Source organism: Sinocyclocheilus grahami, unplaced genomic scaffold, assembly GCF_001515645.1.
Source record: "Sinocyclocheilus grahami isolate Dianchi unplaced genomic scaffold, SAMN03320097.WGS_v1.1 scaffold91.1, whole genome shotgun sequence".
Lineage (NCBI taxonomy): Eukaryota > Metazoa > Chordata > Actinopteri > Cypriniformes > Cyprinidae > Sinocyclocheilus > Sinocyclocheilus grahami.
Genome location: NW_015505270.1, coordinates 2,343,207 through 2,364,538, shown reverse-complemented (window position 1 = coordinate 2,364,538; position 21,332 = coordinate 2,343,207). Strand labels below are relative to the sequence as shown.

At 36.1% G+C, this 21,332-nt stretch overlaps 1 protein-coding gene across 5 annotated transcripts in view; it reads right to left on the bottom strand.

The window, feature by feature from the left end:
- LOC107587240 (transcription factor COE1-like) overlaps positions 1-21,332 on the bottom strand; it is a 133,125-nt gene that overhangs the window by 24,821 nt on the left and 86,972 nt on the right. For all 5 annotated transcript variants that reach the window (XM_016274947.1, XM_016274950.1, XM_016274949.1 and 2 more), the window contains exons 7-10: positions 16,474-16,555; positions 14,175-14,316; positions 6,709-6,839; positions 2,609-2,735 (exon numbers count right to left, since the gene is read on the bottom strand). In XM_016274947.1, coding sequence (XP_016130433.1) covers positions 2,609-2,735; positions 6,709-6,839; positions 14,175-14,316; positions 16,474-16,555 — 482 coding nt within the window. The remainder of the gene's footprint in view (positions 1-2,608; positions 2,736-6,708; positions 6,840-14,174; positions 14,317-16,473; positions 16,556-21,332) is intronic.

Genomic DNA, 21,332 nt, shown 5'->3' with positions numbered 1-21,332 from the left:
TCTGCTGCACTTCATCTATATACATATATATATATATATACACATCTATATATATATATATATATATATATATATATATATACACATCTATAACTCTGCTGCACTTAATCTAGCTGTGTTTTGTTTTAAAACTTTATTGTGCTACAAAAAATCTAAAACAAATCTTGACCTGTATTTTTCGTGTAAAACACAGGCCAAAAGCACAGACTTTCTTGTGTCATTGTCTGCAAGACCTTACGTTTACCCTACGTTCTTGTTGTGGTTGACTGATTCCGACTTCAGTTGTAGTTTCCAGGTAGCCATTGATTAATGCCTGGCCAGAGCCTGGCGGGAGGCGTCCGTGGCTTTGCCTGTATTGATTCAATTAGTTCTGAGGGTTTGCTAGTGTTCTATGCAAATAGCCTTTGCTAGCTGTCTTGGCTAACAGAGGCTGATTAGCATCGCCAGCTGTCTGCTGGGTACTTCTAATACCCATGCCAGCTGCCATCATTGTGTGCCAGTTGCTTAACGACGGCGATGCCCCGAAAGGTGCCAACTTGAGTTCATTTTCAAGAGTAAGGTACATGATTAGTTGAAAAAGCTGAAGGTTACCTGTAGCACAGCTATAAGTTTGATGATTTATGCTCAAAGGCATGAATTTCACTGCATTTGGTTTTATTTCCAAAGAATTTCTGCCCGGCGTCTGAGAGAACCATCTGATATTCTCATAGCAGTGGGTGAAAGAAATAAAATAATAAATGTGCCATCTGTGTCTTCCTTTGAGTGTCACTGCTTGCCACCTACAACTCTGATACCATGTCTATCGTGGCACTTAACTTCTGTGGACGCACATACTGTTTCCTTCTCCCTTCCTCACTGGAACGAGTCAGTCGCCCTCTCACAAGATCCATCTGTGCACCAGATCAGCTATTTTCTCTTTTAATTCGCCTTTGATTTAGAATCACTTTCAAGTGTGTCCTCTTGTTTGTGTGGGTGTGCATGATGATTTAACACCAGCGAGGAAGTACAAACAAAAAGCAACAGAAAAACATAACCATGAAATTAGCCAGCGAGCTGACCTTTGACCTCACAGAAGAAGTAGGCATTGATCGGGATGGGTATGAGGTATGACCAAAGCGCAATCACGGTGCTTCACGAACGCTGGAGTAATTGGTGACAAAAGATCAGCTGTATGTAGGTCTACTAGACCAATCTTAACTGAGGCAGTATTGTGTTTGTTTGTATATTTACGCATTAACAGTTTCATGTAAGCTGCACAGTTTGTTCTGCCATTTAAATGGCTTCAATATGGAGGCCTATAAAATGCAGCTTGTTTTCTTCCTTAATTGTAACAGGTTTTATGAGCATTAACTGTTATATTTTCTCCATCAACAGTAATTAAGCTAACAAAGCTGTACTTCTGAACAGAGCGTGGTTTTGTGTGTGGGTGTTTGTGAGAAAATTCAACTGCAATTCTTTGTATATAGCAAATAATTCTATAAATCATATACATATTCATTCAAAACTGAGAAAAATTGTATTTAAAAATCCTTTGAATATCTCTTTAAGTAAATGATTTATTTATTAAAAGAGATATGCATATGATTTTATGCATAGGATATATAGTTTATAAATACATTATTGAATAATAAAAATAAATGAACTGAATTATCCAATCATATTATCCTATCCTAAATTAGGCTATTCATAGGATAGAGTTTGGAGTGGTTGGTGGGTGGTTAAAAGGATATTCTATTGGTTTTCTATTATTTTCCCTAGATATAACTCAGATTCCTCCTCCAAAGCATGGGAAAGTTTTATTTTTATTTTTTATTTTTTTGGCCTGTATTATTGTTGTAAAGGGGTCCTATTATGCTCTTTTACAAAGTCTTGATTTTGTTTTTGGGGTGTACTAGAACATGCTCTCATACTAGGTTGTTCGAAAAACAAATTATTTTTCACATATTTTACATTATTACAACACCTCTCTTCCCAGTCTGGCATGAACGGCTCGAATAGTTCCTGTATCAAATGAAGGCCCGCCTTCTGAAATACGAAATGTGCTGTGATTGGTTAGCTGGGCCAGTGTGTGCTGTGATTGGCTCCACTCGGCGCTTGGTCGGGAAATGTCACGTCCCTTACCATAGCCGCCTGCGAGCTTCAGTGTATATATTGCGTCAAAATCAAATCAATTTGAGCGCCATTTAAACCCGGATGATTGTAACCACTCTAAGTTCGTTTGCCTTGGGAAAGCTAGCGTGTCTCCGACATAGTGATAACACTCGTGGCCTTCTCTAGTGCAGCTCAACCAGGTCTCGTCCCATTCATCGATATTTGTGATATCACAAATCCCAGACGATATGCGTTGTAGTCCAAACGAGTCGTTCGTTGTAGTTTTTGAAAAGTGATTTCTGTTCAATAAAATATCTCCGTTTGAATTGGGCTTTGCAGATCTTTTTTACGCTCAAACAGCAACATTACAGACTAACTAAAGTCGAAAAAGTGAAAAAGCATAATAGGACCCCTTTAAAACACTTGAAAAAGTAAAAGCGCACCTCTTCTGTGACCAACCTGTTTTTATGAAATGATAATGTTGAAACAAGTCAAAAGTTTCTTGTTTTAAGCTTACCAGTGTAGATGAATCTTCCTGGTGTGCCTTTGCAAAACTGTTTGGACTTATAGGAAAGCGTGACCTCTACCACCCCCGGGATGTGACGAGGAGGGGTCTGAACTCTGATGGCATGAGGTGTGATGAGCTGTGAGGAGAAAATGAGATAGAGAGAGGACATTAGACTCAAGGAGGTCTATAATACCTGGAGAAAGCATTTCCATTTCCCTCAATGGCAGTTGCTCAGCTGGCACAGGAAGTATGAGAATTAAATTCTACCATCTTTGACAAAGGGCGCTCAGTTCTGCAGTCAGGTTGTTTTGAGCCAATCATTAAATGCCATGTGACTGACTAATAGCTCTGAAGCTACAGAAAACAATGTAAACAAACACAGTCCCCAAAACTTTTGTTGGCAGATGCTAGTTGCGTTTTGTTTGTTCATTTCCCTGGTTGATTATGTTCTTTGATCCAGTTCTGATCAGTAAAACAATCTGACTGTGTGTGTGTTTGTACATGTGTGAATTAATCTTGTCTAATCAGTATCAGGCTGTTTATGGTGGGTAGTGAAGGGATGGCGCAGATGAAGGCTGGAAGAGGACAGGTGGAGCTCCTCAGAGACGTAATTAACAGCACACTGTCTTTCAGCATCTCGCAGATTATGCTTGTGGTTCATATGAGCGTTGAACATTTGTCTCTCATAGTCATAAACTCAATTTCAAAACAATAAACAAGTGAAAGTAGCAGAAAAAGTAGTTGTGGAATGCTAGTGTGCTATGCCAAATTAAGTGTTGAAAGCAAATGTAATCCAGGCGATACTATCACTAAAAGAAACGCAAAAATATTTCAATCTAAATAAAAATATACTCCTTTACCCAGTATTTATATGGTTTATGCTTATTAGAGTATCATCTCATTAGCTTAGCAATATGCTAATGTCAAACGGTTCTGGAATCAACTGTGAATTAATTGTATATGTGTGGTGTCTCTGAGTGTTCCAGATCATTCACTTATGATGAGTATGCAAATGCAATTTAAAAAATAAATAAATTTGGTAATTAAAAAAAATAATAATGATAAAAATAAAATATAAATATTACACAAAAACTTTATAAATTACTTTAGAGCTAAATAGAAATATTTAAATAATATCAAAAAATAACAAAAGCAAATAACAAAAAATTATATATATATATATATATATATATCAAAAATAAATATATATATATATAACTAAAATTAAAATGAAAACGAAAAATATAAAAATAGGTTCATTCAAAATATTCATAAATATAATAATAGTATACAAATAATACTAAAATAACAACACATTGCAAAAAATAAACAATAAATAAAACTAGAAACGACATACTTACATGGAGCATGTTTCGGACTTTACACATATACAAACACAGCATTAAAGTAAAAGTATTCTGTATACATGATCCGAGAAAGGAAGTTTAGGTCACACTTTAGGTTAGGGAACACGATTCGCTATTAACTAGTTGCTTATTAGCATTCATATTACATGCATTGTTTATTAGTACTTACAAAGCACATAATAATGCCTCATTCTGCGTGACCATATTCTAGATCCCTTAAGCCTGTCCCATACCTAAAAACGACCTAACTTGCTATCAATAAACAGCAAATTAGAAGTCGAAAATTCTTAGTTAATAGTGAATATGTGTTCTCTAATCTAAACCGAAGTTTAGATTGAATCTAGTACAGTCGTCACAGTATGTACTCTCTCTGGTTAGTGGCTATTTACTCGTAACTGTCCATTTGACTACTACAGTACGTATTGCGCATGCTATAGAAAGACACGAGGGCCATTAGGAGTCCACAAAAATGTTAATGTTAATGAATGCTGCTATTTGAGAATGACAGACACACATGACTGTGTTCAGAGGATGGTGAATGGGTAGGAGGTAAAGAAGTGAAAGAAACATCTTCCTTGGACCCTCCCCTGCTCTCGTTCTCTTCCTCCCTTGTTAGATGCTATCAGTGGTAATCAGATCCCTGCTGGCACTGCAGCTGAAGGGAACTACGTGGCTCTTGATGGGCCCCCCGTGTACAGGGGTCACTGGGTCAGGAGATAAAGGTCATAAGGTTATGAGGTCCACAGGAACCGCTATAGGGAGATTTCAGCACAGTGTATTAATCATTACCAGATGTAGTTCATCATAAAAACCCCCGACACACAAAGTCATTAGCTCGTTTCTCTGGTAGCTAATAGCACTTAGCAGCAGCCGATCAAAGAGGTTAGCTGAATATGCAGTGGGAAATTTGTATCAGGGTTGGTGCTTGATGAACACTCAGTAGTGCTCATGAAAAGTGGCTGTCTGAAGTGAGAAGTACTACAAAACACTCCAGATCAATGTGTTTGTGTATGGGATTCGCCAACACTGATTTGAGCACCTTTAAAGCCGCCGCTATTGAGCAGTTAGCCTGTGTTACACAAGCTGCTCAATTTCTTACACAAAGACATGTCAAAACAATTGAGCAGCTATTGAAAGTATCACATTTCTTAATCACTTAAGCACAGTAACTTAATCACCTGCATAATGTCGGCCTAACAAAACGCTAATGTTTTCTGATAAGACAATGGGAGCCTTTGACAGCTTCGGGAAAGGTGACAGATATAACTGCCTAAAGATTTAATGATCTACGTTTTAAATAACAACACTGGAGGAATTTTACTAAGCTGACCACCTGTAATGTTGTATTTAAGATAGAATTTATACTAAACTAAATTGAGGCTATTTGGATGTTGACTAATCGGTTAAGTGTGCAATAATTAAATTTTTTAACATAATATGTCAGGAATAATTGACAACGGGCCATTGAATTACTACATACCTAAGGTGGCAAAGCGGTCATGACACAAGCATGCATTAATTTTCAATAATTCATCAGTCCAAAGAGTAAAAATTTAAATTATTCCGCTAATGCCATGTTTTCCACATGTACATGTTTATGTAGTGTGTTTAACTCTTGCTTATAACAGTCTAAGATATTACTTGTTATTACAGAACATGGTGAGGTGATAAAACAAAAGTATTGTGGTCAACAATCAATTTTTTTTACATATTTGGATAAATATGGATACACTGACAGGATCTAAAAACGTATGTATGGAAAATTTACAAAATACAAAAATTAAGAGACAAAAAGCTATTTTTGGCTTACAAGCTTAATATGACAAAGCACATAATTATGACTTTTATTTCACCATTTAAATATTTTATGTTATAGTTTTCAACTTCAAAAAATTCAACTTGCAATATATAAATTTCTACGTTTTGTAATTATAACTTTATCTTATATGACTTAGTGGTCATAATTTTGACTTTTTAAATGACTGACTTTCTATTTTATCTCATAATTACGACTTCTTATAATTATGACAGTGTTTTTTGTGTTTTGTTTATATTATGTGGCAGAAATGGACATTCATACATACGCACAGCTTTAGCAGTGTACAAATCTTTAGGAATTATTGTATTTATTTTATGTATATTTCTGTACTTACATTTTTGCCATTATACTTTTTGAGTCCCAAACCTAACCTCAATCCTAACAAATGGTAACACTTTATTTTAGGGTCTCTTAACTAGTTGCTTATTAGCATGCATATTGTTAGAATATTAGCCATTTATTAGTACTAATTAAGCACATATTAATGCCTTATTCTACATGACCTTATTCTACATCCCTAATTCTAATCCTATCCAATACCTAAACTTAACAACTAACTTACTAACTATTAATAAGCAGAAAATTAGGAATTTATTGAGGGAAAAGTCATAGTTAGTAGTGAATAAGACTGTGTTCCCTATTCTAAAGTGTTACCTAATAAATTCTAGACATTTTAAGTAATAGCTCAATGTAAAGTGACAATGATTTTACTATGAAAACTTTTCTCAAAGTTTCATAAAATGTGTAGAATTTTTAGAGGCTGTCAGTATGTGTATATGTTTCAGTGTCAATGCAAACATACAAAAGTGTCTGTGTACTAGAACTACGCTTTATGTACTGATTACTAATGAGATCAAGCAACAAGCAGTGAGAAAATCCAAAGTTCTGCTGGACAGAGGGGAATATATGACTTGCAAACTCACCTCACTCCAGACCAACATGGTGCCGAAGATGACCTGCAGTCCGTCAAAGAAGTTGTCTCCGATTATGATGACAGTAGCACCTCCTGTTGTCCAGCCTTCACTGGGACTAATGGCTTTGATACAAGGTGCAGCTGCTTCCAGAAATGCCACAGGACCGATTTAGAGAAAGCAGAAAAATGGAAAGCGACTTTAATCATCTGTGCTTTGTGTAACTAACCAACACTAGCATTACTTGACCATGATTAGAAGTTTTGTAAAGAACTTCCTAACTATCAGGATCAACATTAGTGCGAGGGTTGCAGATTCCGGGGGTTAAAGGTGACATTCGAATGCAGTTTCTTTCCTGGGGTCTGAGGGAAGTCTTGACACCTCTCAGTCTCTTATTTCAAGGCCAAAGCAGGAAACCAAAAACACACAAATGTCACTGAGAAAACCCACACAGCTGGATCCAACTACGAGTCCCATACCACACGCTCTGGAAAAGTGTCGGTGGTTTTCACAGCTCTCGTAGCACACATTAGGCGTAAAAACAAAGGATCACTTACACCAAAATTCCCGTCCAACTCTATACCCAAGCTGGCATTTCCAATACTTTGAGGGCACAATAAGGAAACGCTTCGGTTGTAGCAGAACAGTGAGACATTGCCTCAAATTATGGGCAGGACTGCCAAAAGATTTACTCTTTTAGCTAGACGGATGCATTCAAGAACCTCAATATCCCAGTGTCCAGTATGTACTACTGTACAAATCATTTGTTATTTGGCCATAAGTCACAGTTGATGATGAAATCATAATTTATAGGCTGATGTAGTGATCTAGGATAGTTTTGTCATTGTTTTGGGGTTTCTTCAACTTTTATGTTGCAGGGTTGATTTGTATTAAAAACAGATTTAATTTTGTTTTAAAGACAACATTAAAACTATTGGAAACTACTTTATTGGAAAATTTTTAACATGCTTTTTTTTAATTACTTGTATTATCAACAAACCTTTTTCCAGTTTAACACTGTAAAGCTGCTTTGACACAATCTAATTTAATCAATATAAATAAAGGTGACTTGACTTGATACTGTATGTATTTTATTGTTTTACTCCTGTCCCAGAAACAGACTCTCAATCTTCAAGTATGAAAATCAATCATAAATATGTAAATTGTTACATGTTTGGTTACATTTTATTTTTAAATTGTCCTTGTTACAGTGTAATTGTACAAATAAGTACTGAGTACTATTAATTAAGTACATGCACATGTTTGGTTTTGGGTTAATTGCTTATAATTATGCATACTTTACTGTTATTACTATAGTAAGAACATGTAAGATGTGTAACAAGGACACCTTAAAATAAAGTGTTACCATATGTTTTATATACTGTATGCTATGATAATCTAAACAGAGTTAAATAAACATAATCCATTTCAAAATGTATCGTATGAAAAAATATATATTGATACATTTTTAATGTATGTCATTTCAAATTAAACTTTAAATGTGTGTATTCAGGATACATAAAACGCTAGCCTTGAAATTGGCCTCAGAAAGATTAGAGTTGGTCATTTTATTTTAAAATGTGTGTAAAATGTGGTAGAAATGTTCTTGACATTTCACCAGTCAATCAATAAATCAATCAAATTAAAAATAAAATTAAAAAAACAATTCTCTTTTGACAGTGAGAGTGTGAAAAATGTTTTAAGAAACATTATATTCCAAAAAGTCCATATGGCCAAAAGTGCCCACACAAACTCGTTTTTGTCAAATGTAACACTCGTGAAACTAGCGAGAATGTCAGCAGATCTTGAGTAAGATCCTAAATTGTTATTTGGTTAAAAACCCACAGCCAAATTGTAACGAAACAAACTATATTCAATATCTGCTTATCAATTCTTCAAGTATCCTAAGAGTACACATTGGCATTACAGTGCGGTTGTACGTTCTTCGTGTAAATAAGGTGACCTTAGGCCTCCTGCTGTAGGAGACACGTGTTTTTGTCACCGGGCGTTGAGGTACAGCGGCTCGTTTAGCGTGTTCTGTTTGTTGCTCTCCGCTGCGGCCGTGGATCAGTGGCTGAGTGAGAAAGGGACCACCACGGAGAAAGGTCAGTTTGCTTATTAGAGCTGTCTGCTCCCCTCCGAGACACAGAGTCTCGTGCTAGCAGGGGGCAAAGAAAGCAATTTAGCCAGCCTGCGTTTACCTGCATTTAGCTCCCAAATGCCAAAGCGTCACTCACAGTAATGAGATATAAAGAGAGGAAGGGTTGTGATGGGCCAGCGTGACTGTTAGATCCACACACTGTGAGATGCAAGTTGGGTGAGATATATTGTAACCTTACTTGGCTAAGCTGAGCTGTTACAGTAAACATGAAGAGTTAAGCCACATGAGGTACAGCAAAACATTTCTTAGAAGCACTAACAATGATTGATCGCTGAAATAAATAGAAAATTAAAAAAATATATATAGTGATTAAAAAAAAAAAAGAAAAAAAGCATAATACATTTCATTAATCAGTTTTTTTCAGCATTGATTTTATAGGTAAATCTGTCATAAATGTATTTATTTTATTTTTATAAAAATTTTTGTCCAGATTTAAATATAGAAAAATGTGTTCAATGGAGCTGAGAATACTTATAACTTATAATACTTATAACACACACACACACACACACACACACATATATATATATATATATATATATATATATACAGTATATATATATATAGGCCTATTGAAAACCTTTAATACTACAGTTCATATAAGTTCTACACATCCCTAACCCCTTACTTGTTCATTTATTCAATATTTTGGCTAATATATTAGCCAAAATATTGAATAAATGAACAAGTAAAGGGTCAGGGATGTGTAGAACTTATATGTAGAATTAAGGGTATTCAAATTCTTTGAAATATTTCCATTACACTTTATTTTGCAGTTTTCATGATATTGCACGTCCTGATCATTGATATCACTACAATTATTATTAGTATTTTTTTATTTTTGACTACACAGTGACTATATTGTATTGTGACTATATAAAGTGTTTTTAACTAATCACTACCATTTTGAACTAATGATCTGTTAAGCATTATATAATGCAATTATATCTATTGAAGTAATAAATGTCAGTCATTTGGAATTTGATAAATAATCAAGCGAAGTTACTTTGAATCTTAAAAAAAAAAATCTGGGCTCTCAAATACAAATGATTGCCACATTTTTTAAATACCAATCATTCAGTTATTAGATTTCAAAAAGTTATCAATTTAAAAGTTCAAAGGTCAAACGCTTAATCTGTGGCCAATATTTATGTTTTTTTTGTAATCCTAATCACAAACAGCTTTAGATTACTGAAAAGAACAACTTCTCATGTTCTGTAAACACATGTTAATCTTCTCTTTTTACATGTCGTGCTTGTGTCAAGACGCTAGAAAGGAAAGATATCCAGACCTGGAGGGTGAAATGAGACATACACGCACACAATTTGGCGTTTGGTGGGGTGGTAAAGCAGGGAAGATGAGGTGCAATCTGTGGCGGTAATCTTGGCGTGAGTGGAGGTTTTTGGCGGAGGCTGAAATGGTAGCTGGATTAAGCAGATGGAGACTCATGAATCCATCTGATAGGATTAAACTTTCTGTGGCTTTCTCTAAGCCATCTGCTCACCATGCTGCTCTGACACACACACATACACACATACACACACACACACACACACGTTTAATTTACAATGTAAAATGTCTCACACACAAAACATAAGCAAAAGACGGATACGAACACAGGGCAACACACATTTGAGTAGTTACACTTGATTGACACAATAAAGCACAAAAATATATTTATATATGTCCTTTCATGTTATAATATATTTGATGAAATATTAAACTCACAATTTTATGTTTTCTTTTATCAAAATTAATAGTAATTCCATCAATGGCTATAAGCAATAGTTCCTGTAGCTTAACTGGTGGAGTTTTGTCTGCTGAGATAATACATTTAAAACTGAATACAGTATATACAAAATAACTTAAAATGAATCCAGTTTGATTAAAACATGTTAAAAGCAGAAACTAAAATCACAGAAACTGTACAGTGAATATAAAATCACTGCCCACATAAGGTATGTAGCACATTAGTGCACCATGGACAGATTGCGTCCCCTTTCCACGTCCCAAGGGTTTGTGCTTGGTGCTCTGGGACAGAGAGACCGCTTCAGCTGGGATGTGCTCAGCTGAGCCGTTTTTCCTGCTTTCCCTTTCTTATAAACTCATTTAATGCTGTAGGCTGGTGTATTTGGGATCACACACCAACCTCCAGCTCCAAGAGATAAATACATCCAGTCAGTTGTTATCGGAGTTGCCTTGAGTTCATTCTAACTGCTGTTGTCTTAAAAGAAACATTTCAGACCTGATTTGAGGTCAGTTTGGAGCCTATTAGAACTTCAACCATGATAAGCACAATTAATATCATCCCTTCGCTCATAATTCAAACGGCACCTTTATAAACAATATACAATTAAATAGCAGCAGTTGCATGCACTAAAAAATAGTAGAAAACCTTTAGTGGGATTCTTTTCACCCATTTTCCAACCCGCCAAACAGAAAAACGCAAACTTAACAAGCACCACTAACTAAAGTTGTGGACTGGACTGACGTGCTGAGTGTATCCATTGAAATGTAATAAATTGAAACCCTAACCAAAATTTAAAAAAAACAAGCTTTCTGTCAATACAAACTGTAAATCTGTACTTTCTGTCTTTCATCCAAATGCAAACAGACCTCCTGATAGAGCTTGATGCCGCCAGCACGCAGACACAGACCCCAGGAGACCATCACAGCTTATCACACCATATTCATCCATGACAGTAAATCACCACATCATATGTTCTGTTCTTCCATCCAGATCCAACAAATTTTCCTGGACATTTAAATCCTTGACAGGCTAAATGGGACACTGATTGGATTGGTCGGACGTCTAGATAAATACTTCAAGCGTCTTTGTAAAGCATGTCATTGTGGGCTTGGCCTTGCGCAGATGGGCTCTGGGAAAGCTAACGCTAAAATCCACCAAGAGACTCTACAGCTATAAAACATACAGATAATCAAAAACACCCCAATGAAGCCTTTCTGGATTTTTTAAGAGTTTTATTACTTTTAAGCGAATGAGGTAGAAATGGCATTCTGAGACCATTTTTGTCATACATTATTTAAGCAAGGTGTCAGTCGTCACTCGTAAGTAATCCAATGTGATCGATGTGTTGTCAAAAGTGGGATTTTCCACTGCATTACATCAGCAGGATTTCGAGGCAAATGTATAATGACAATGTTAAGAATACGCTGTGTGCATTAAAGCATACATTTTTTAAATAACGCTATGCTTTTGCCATGTCTGTCAAAAAGAAATAGCCAAGAACAAAACATTTGAGTGATGGATTAATTACAGAGGACACCAGAATGTTTTAGAAATGCATCGGTTTGTATTTTTAGGCCATTTGTATTGGTATCCAAAACCATAGTGGACAATATTGAGTGTACTCATTCAATCCCATAATGCACCTCAACAGTGTATGACTGATATACGCTCAACAGTTGGCCACTAGAAAAAAAACCATACACGAATTAATTCACACTTACTTTCAGAATTCACTCACTTGTTTGCATTTGCTTATTCAATGGACTTTATTAGTGAAGTAATGTAGGAAATAGTGATTGAGAGTATAGGGAAGCTAAACTTAGCTTAGTTAAATTCAGCAGTTTTCATTTAAAATGGCGGATAAAGAAATGTTGACTTTAAATGTAGAATTTATTCAATACTGAGAAGCAATGAAATTGTTTGAGTTTGTTCTTTAACCAGCTATTAGCTTAGCAACATGCTAACAACAAACTCCACTGGAATTGACTGTGAGTCGTGTCTCTATGTAAGAAATAGAACTATATTTTCAGTAGTACCGCAGAGTACCATATAAAAAGCAGTGTTGGGGGTAACGCATTACAAGTAACGCGAGTTAGGTAATCAGATTACTTTTTTCAAGTAACTAGTAAAGTAACGCATTACTTTTTAATTTACAAGAGAATGTCTGAGTTACTTTTTCAAATAAGTAACGCAAGTTACTTTTTTTCCAATGTATTGATTGACGGCTCTCCTGCCCCCATTGAGAAATCAGAAGATGTTACTGTAGTTCTAAAATAAATATGAATATGCATTAATTCATCTCACTCACAAAAAAAAACAGATTCAGTATTCCTCAAAATGAATAGAAATAATGCAACTCAGAATATGACGCAAACCTGCAATAATTAAATGTTAAACAACACAAATATCCTTTATGTATTTAATCCCATTCTATTAAGCAATGTCTTTGCTTCTGACCTTCGATGATCCCGTTCAACCGTACTAATAAGCACAAATTACTCTAGACGAACATTTGTGTCTTTGTTTATTGCTGAAGTGTGTTGAAATTTCTTCTTCTGCATTCTACTGTACGGATGTAAATGTACTTTCCCTTCAGCCTGAGGCTTATTCATTTCACTTTTGGTGTGACAAGGCTTTTATATTTGCCGAAAATATAACTTTTTTATTTTAAAAACAAACAAGCAAGCACTGTCCAGATTTAAAAAGTAACGCAAAAGTAACGTAACGCATTACTTTCCATAAAAAGTAACTAAGTAACGTAATTAGTTACTTTTTTATGGAGTAACGCAATATTGTAACGCATTACTTTTAAAAGTAACTTTCCCCAACACTGATAAAAATTATATAACTATAATGCATGAATGTGCTAATCATCAGTATCATGGTATTACTATGTAGATGCTCCATATTAAAAAATCTGTGCTTTTGAATTGAATGTGTCTGGCTCTATGCATAATTTGTATCCTCCGCATTCAATTAAACCCCACCATAGTAATTTCTGCAGATGGAGGGATGGGTTAAAGGAATGAGGGAGGGCACAGGTTAGTGCTTTAATTAATCTCTGCTTCATCTTTTACTCTCTCCGCACCACTGGAGAAGTGACTTAAAGGGCCAAAGCTCACGGACGGCTCCGACAGCTAAGCGTTATCTCTCACCAACTCATTCACACATACTGGATGGAGTTTAAGATTTTGTATCAACACACTATTAATAAAATGTAGACTTGTGTGTGTGGTTATTGTCAGAGGTTTGCAGAGGCTTGCTGTATATTTCACAGTATAATAAAGTGTGAGTCTACATGATCTGTCAGGGTCCCTGTTCACACACTAGCCAACCTCATCTTGCTCCTTCTGATGCCATTTTTCGTTTTTTTTCCTGTTGCAAACCAACTGGGACGGGATGAAGAGGCAGAAAAGACTTTTTGAATCAGTTTGTTCAAATGAACTGTCCGATTCATTCAAACGAATAAGACTTCCCGATTCTATTTAGCATCCAATTCAACAGAAAGAGGTAAATACAATCCCATTTATCTGCTAAACTCGCTGTGTTAAATCCACAGTAACTCACCGTGCTCCAGATATGACGGCGTTCCTTCTGACGGGTCCAGTCGCCGAGCTTTTCTGCCATGTTTGGAGTTGTTGTGCACAAACATGTTGTCCGAAACAGCCAGAACGTGTCCTTCTACGCTCACTGTCGTTGACACAACCACCTGTAAAGGAAGGGTATGGGTGTAAATTACGTACTTTGTCATTTAAAGGTAAAGTGTGTAATTTTGTTGTCAAACCGGAGTTGACGCCTCACCTCACCAGCAGCGCTGCAATTAAAGCACTCGCAGTTTCTAATAATTTACATGCTGTACACTAATTAACACCACATACAAACACACTTCTCTGCCTATCCCACAATGCCCTGCTCTCTCCGACTGATTGCTGATAGAGGTTGGCTCGGATTAATTGAATTAAAAAACGGGCAGTACTCGAGCACCCGGAGACAATGGGAAGAATGTAATAAGCGTGTGAGGTTGCCATTATGAGTGGCAGAAACGGGCCCTCTTAAGCTGCAGAGGCCCCCTGGTACTCCACATAGAGCCTCTTATTTCAATTGCTGTTGAGCTTTGAGAGGAATTTCTGCCTCTTCAAAAAAGAAAGGACTTGGTGAAGAGAGGTAAGTCTCTGAGGGATGTAGCTAACAGTGTTAATTTCGTTGACGAATCATTTTCGTCATAATGTTCGTCAACGACATTTTTTTCACTGACGACAACGAGACGATAATGAACTAAAACTCTTTTTGAACGACAAAAACTATGAAGAAAATATATTGACATTTCATCAACGAATAAAAACGAGACGAAAATGTTAGGGAGGGACGATTTGGGAAGAGATTCATTTCAGAACGAATCTGCTGCGTGGTTCGGAGGTTAGATGCGTACATATGAACCAGTGGGACATAAGCTAAAATACACTTGCTGCACGTCGCATTAAACGTTCAAAAATGTCAATATGTGGGAGTAAGAGAAGAGCAGACATATGGATAAATCTGACGACGCAAGAGAGAACTCATTTCGCTCCGGTTTTCTAAGTGCAGACACTGAAGCATACACACAAAAAGCTCGTCTCACAGCATGCGAGTATTCTTTCGCATCGCATGAATGGAGAATTACACACAAAATTATGTTGAATTGTCCGTTTTGACGAGTATTCACGTAAACACAGTTGATTACGTCTTAAGTGAACGTAAACAGCTGGGAGAACATGTATCAGTACACTGCATCCATTGCAGCTGTGCATTCAGTTTTAAAGGGATAGCAGCCTAATTTAGTTGCTATTGTCCGAGTCCTTGATGTTAATCAAGCAACAAAAGAAAACCACGCACTGCTCTTGACTGAAGAACTTTAGTAGCCCTAAAGATGAATCTAAATTTATTTATAGAAATGGTAAACAAGTTGCTGTAAAGAATGCATAAATAGCCCATATAACCATTGGTATTTCATTAAAAAGAAGACCATGTTCTAGTTATTTATGAGAAGTGGTTTTATTTAATTTTAACATAAGGGCATGTTGTGTGTCACAGCAGTTAAATCGGTGCCTATCATGATAAAACTTTAATATCAAACCTATAAAATGTGTTCGGAAATTTTAGAGAAATGCTTAATAAATGCATTACACTGTAACTAAACCCATTCGATTTTAGCCGACTAAATTTACTGTAGATTTAGTAGACTAAAATTTTATGATATCATCACATTGATCGACATCACATTGTGTATGTGTGTGATGGAAAGTCTCTCTCCTGCATTCTTGCACGCTCGCTGTGTAAAATATGATTGTATAATTACACAATCACTGTAGAGCGCTGCAAATGATTCGTTTATAGACAGAACTATACAGACAGCTGCTGAGATAATATCTTACTTCAACACTGAATACTGATCCAAAACAGGCTGGTATTTTGGAAACTGAACTTTGAGCCCACTTTAGACAGTTTGCTAACTAGAAGTAACTTGGCAACAACATGTGAACTAACAGTCATTAAAGCATTAGTAGACTGTGTGTATGACATTGTTGTGCAGTTGCGCAATTATGCAGAGTGTGTTTACAGGCTTGGAGTCAGATTTTTAATACCATCAAATGCTGAAGACAGTAAAACTACTTGCAGAGAAAGGAATATTTCACACATGAAAAAAAGAATAAATAAATAAAAATAAATAAATGAGAGCACAGTTACTCCAAATATTTTACACTGGTAGACCAGATCAGCAAAAGCAGACTAAGAGAGTTGGAAACACTGAGTCAGAAGGATGGATGTTTGGAAAGTGAGCAGAAGTAATGAGCTAATGAATGAAAAGGTTAAAAGACAAATGGTTTACCTGAAAGCGCCGCATGTCCCGTGGATTTCCTGCATTCTTCAGGCAGTTCTGATTGCATTTCAGGAAAGACTTGAGAAAAAATCTGCAAAAGAAGACAAATTGTTGGTTAGCGGTGGACTGAAGGAATCCTTTGAATGTTCTGAAACGTTAAAACAGGATAGATAAAAATTTAAACAATGTAAATGGGCCAGTTGACCAGTTCACCAAAACTCTGACAATGAAATTAGACAGATCAGTATTTATATAGTTTTTTACCTCTGATTCACGCAATGTCCGAACTGTTCGAACTGTCCTGAGCGGTGGCGCGTCCGGACAGTTCGGACAATGCGTGAATCAGAGGTAAAAAAACGGTAAAAAAGACGCCTCACGCGCCTGCTGTTGAGAACGCCCTCAAGAGGACGCTCTCAGGACAGTTCGAACAGTTCGGACATTGCGTGAATCAGAGGTAAAAAACGATATATAAATACTGTTCAGTATTGCACAGACCGATCTTTTTGTGTCTTTACACATCAATGTATCATCACGAGCCACAGGGTTTAATTTGGTTTTGTTTGTGTGTGTTTTTTTTTACTCTCAAAGCCGTGATTCCTATCCACTTCCATTATAAGACTGACAGACTGCAACATTTTGTGTTAAGAAATCATTGTTTGTGTTCTACTGAAGAAACAAAGTCACCTACATCTTGGATGCCCTGGGGGTAAGCAGATTTTTGGGTGAACTATCCCTTTAAGAAAAAATCTATGTACTGGTATCTTAAAGATCCCTTTAAATAGTTTGATGAGTGTAAATTTCTTATATGTTGACATATTTCTTGTTGAAACAGCAACTAGAGGTGTGACATTAAAATGTAAAAGTCATTGTCCTTTTTGTTAGTGAATAGCACACTTAAACTGTATATTGAGAACTCCTAGAAGTACGTATCAATGACTATCAACGACTTATACATCTTTCATGATGAGAATGGTTTTAATTTCTGAAATAAAATCCATTCATCCTTTTAGCAGGACATAAGTAGCTTGTTGTAATATTTTATTAGGAAAAAATATGTCATCAAAACATCATCAAAAATCAAGTAGTGGCAACAAAACAAAACACCAGAAAACTGTATCTTACAGAAGCCCCCTGCAGACAAAAATGTCTCTTAAAATATCAGATAATTTGAACTTTTAATGACAAGGCAACGTTAGTCCAGGTTGTAAAATGTTCAAAAAATCGACATACTTATAAATTAGTAAATAAATTAGTAATTCATGATATGTGTGAATAAATAAATAAAATAAAAATCTCTTTATCTTAAGAAATATACTTATAAGTAGGCCTGTCGCAATAATCAATATGTCGACTTGTCGTGCAATATAAGTACATGACCTCAATAATTTTTGGTGATGCAATATTTCGCACATTATATTTACTTAAAAATTAACGTCACCATGTTTTGTACATTCCACTTGCGCCTGTGTCTTTTGCAGCTTCTCGTACATAACGTGGTGTTAGTCATGAGGTGCTAGTTCTAACTGAAAAAATGCTTCTACAAACAAAGTTTCATCTGCAGATATGGTCTTGTTTAGAGATTGCACCTTTGTGCATACGGACATCTGACTGCTAAGTAGTGATTGTGTTTTTCAGCAATAGTGTGCACCCTTACTTTACAGAGAAAAGAAGGTCAAGGAAAAATCTGTAGAAGGAAAAATCTCCATACAAGTTCTTTGTGCATTTTTCAATTTTTTCTACTTGTTACTTTGCACATTTTTTTTTTTTTTTAGAAAATGTTTATTTACTATTTATTCTGGTTTTTAAGGTATCTAATATTTTGATACTTAATTTCCATGATCTAAATATTCTTAAAAATAAAAAAGTTTATTGTCATTTGGAAGTGTCTAGGCCTTCTTGCATTATTATGCTGTTACATTATGATTATATATTCAGTGGCATAAAATGGTCTTTAAAATGACAATAATATTGCAATTATTTCTGGGGCAATATATCGCGCAACAAAAAGTTGTTATCGTGACAGGCCTACTTATAAGTATATTTATATACATAAATATAATCAAATATCCAGATAACCCAATGCTACAAAAAAGATTATTGATTAGAAAAAAGGTTGCTGAACTCAAGAACCACCATACAACATTTTTAAAGAGAGTTTACACACCCTAAAAGTTCAGTAACACGAACACATGCACAGACAAACACACACAGCAACAGGCAGTGTGCTGAAAAGTGGAAGTGTCCATCTGTCGCGTGGGGAAACGCTACTAAGACAGCTCGGCGATTGACACACACACAGAGACTCCCAACCAAACAGAAAAACATGTCTGTCTTTCTCGTAATCATGGGAAGCAGAAAGCAGGCGCATTCATGGGCACTATCACAAACCCTTCACTCACAGACTGGCATTAGAGCTGTAACAGCACAATACCAGCTGCTCTGACTGGCATGCAAACAGTGTGTGTGTCTAACTGGATAATGCCATGGCACATACCCGTATGTTAGGACCTTTTTTCTCATGTATTTCCCTCTCATGCCTCTTTGTTTGCAATTCTGTCTGTCTCTTTTGTCAATATGACACTGAATGTGTTATATAATGAATCAGCTATTCTTTCTATAACTTGCTCACTCTGTTTCAAACACACCCACAATTGCTCAGTTCCAAAAGTATAATTGCGACATAAAGGCTGTTCCAAAAGGTTGGTAACTGAATTATGCTGCCTAGTAAGGCACCTCATTTTAGCCAAATTTGAAGGCAGCATCACATCTATCCTTTACAGAGAAAGCAATCCCAGAATGCACTGTGAAAAAGATACTAATAATTCATTTAAAACTGTCAAGGGTAATGTGCAATTTGTGAATTAATAAAAAGTGAAGTTAGAAAATCTCAAATAACATTTGTTTGCAGATGCCACTTAGTTTTAATATTTAGCTTTTTAATATAATGGCACTCCTACATTAAGTGTCCAAATTCACTGTAGATGTGCGTTTGTGTGTGTATATCCATTTTGGTATGTGCTTTTATACGTGTCAGGTTAATATCAGGAGGCTGCTTACTTTTGACCTAATGTGGCCCGACAAGCCCAGTTATTTGGCAAAGAGCACTCAGGTGTGTGTGGATCATCTCATGAACACACACACTCATAGTCATCCTATGGTTATTTGAAAGGACCTTGTTGTCATCTTCAGTTAAGGGCACTCCAATGAAGGCCAATTACTAGAGGGGTTGAGTGTGGAGCCGTACTTACTTACACGAGCTAACAGTGAGACACCTGTGACCTCTCTAGAACAGATCACAATACACCACCGCTGATGAATTCAGGAGAAAAACAGGAGGATACACCAAACTAAACAAAGATCCAGTAAAATAATGGATGAGAATGAAGCAGTTCTTCCATTTTTATTCAGGGTCTTCATTTCTGCACATTTTGTTGCCTGGATTGATTAATTTATTAAAAAATACATTAAAAGTGTAATTAATTTATACAATGACTTGCATAATCTCTTATATGATTAGTATGTTTATTTTTTAATCATTATGACAAGGCAAGACTAGTTCAGATTGTAGTTCACATCTGGAACACGAACAACATCATAAACAAACACTCTCACACAAAAGTCTCAATAAAATCTCAATCCAATCGGTTTACTGTAGAAAATTAAGATTATTACATTATATTATCAATCCAATCATTTAATCAACTGCATCTATTGTGACTAGTAGATCAATAAATAACACTAAATGCAAAATGCACTTTTTAAATACTGCAATGTTAATAAAAGCATGGATAAAAAGGCAAACTGATAGCTATGAATTCCTTTACTCAAGACCAACATCAATAAATCTAAATGTTTTAAACTACATAAAAAAAATTCTGTCATGACAACTCTCGGAGGGATTGGCATGGTAATGTACATGACAATGTTAATGTATTTGGTCTTGGTGGAATAGATCTGCTACGCTGCTGCTGCTGCTGCGGCAGAACAAGTACCGAGACTTGCTACTGCCAATGCATCCACAACATGCTGCTGTGAGCATATAAGAAATATTGCTGCTGCAAATATAACACACAAGAAATAACCCCCATATAGCGTACATGAATCACCTCATAGCAGATCTATACAGGTGGAGCTGGGGATGGTGGAGGGTTTCTGAAGCAAGCTGCAACTGCTGCTGCCAGCACTAATCATATATTTGAATGTTGAGCAGCGAGCTCATTGGCCACCGATACAGGGGAGAACCAATCAGCTGTGCCATGTGATAATGATGTCATTAGATCAGATTGAGTTACACCTATAGGACTGCGCCATCTAGAGTTTCATGCCAGAACTCTGTATATCTTTTTAAGCATAATAGTGCAATGTTAGTAGTTTTGTGTAATGTGTCTTTAATGGGCATAATTTAATAGAAAGGGGCAGTATGTTGAATCAAATCACAATGGCGTAATTTAAATAAAATTGGTTATTTCAGCGCATTTACAGCCTGGTTAAACTGGATTGCGAGTGGTTGACGATGAAGAAACAGGTTTTTGCATTTCCTGAAATTCAGTAGGGCTGATATCATAATGAGAGAAGCTTTTGCATGAGATAATCTAATTTGGTTAATAAATGCAAAACAGCGGCCATAGCTGCTTGTGCCATATTCCTGTATGGTGCGAGCCACACCAAGAGTAAATGAGCCCATGTGAACAGCACAGCAGCATAAATTATTCACGGGCTGAGATGGCAATTATGGCTCTGAGCACAACCAACATCAATATTTTATGAGGGCTAACGCACACTTCCAAGTGAATCAGAAAGAGAGAGAGAGAGAGAGAGAGAGAGAGAGAGAGAGAGAGAGAGAGAGAGAGAGCTAGGGAGAGGGGGGT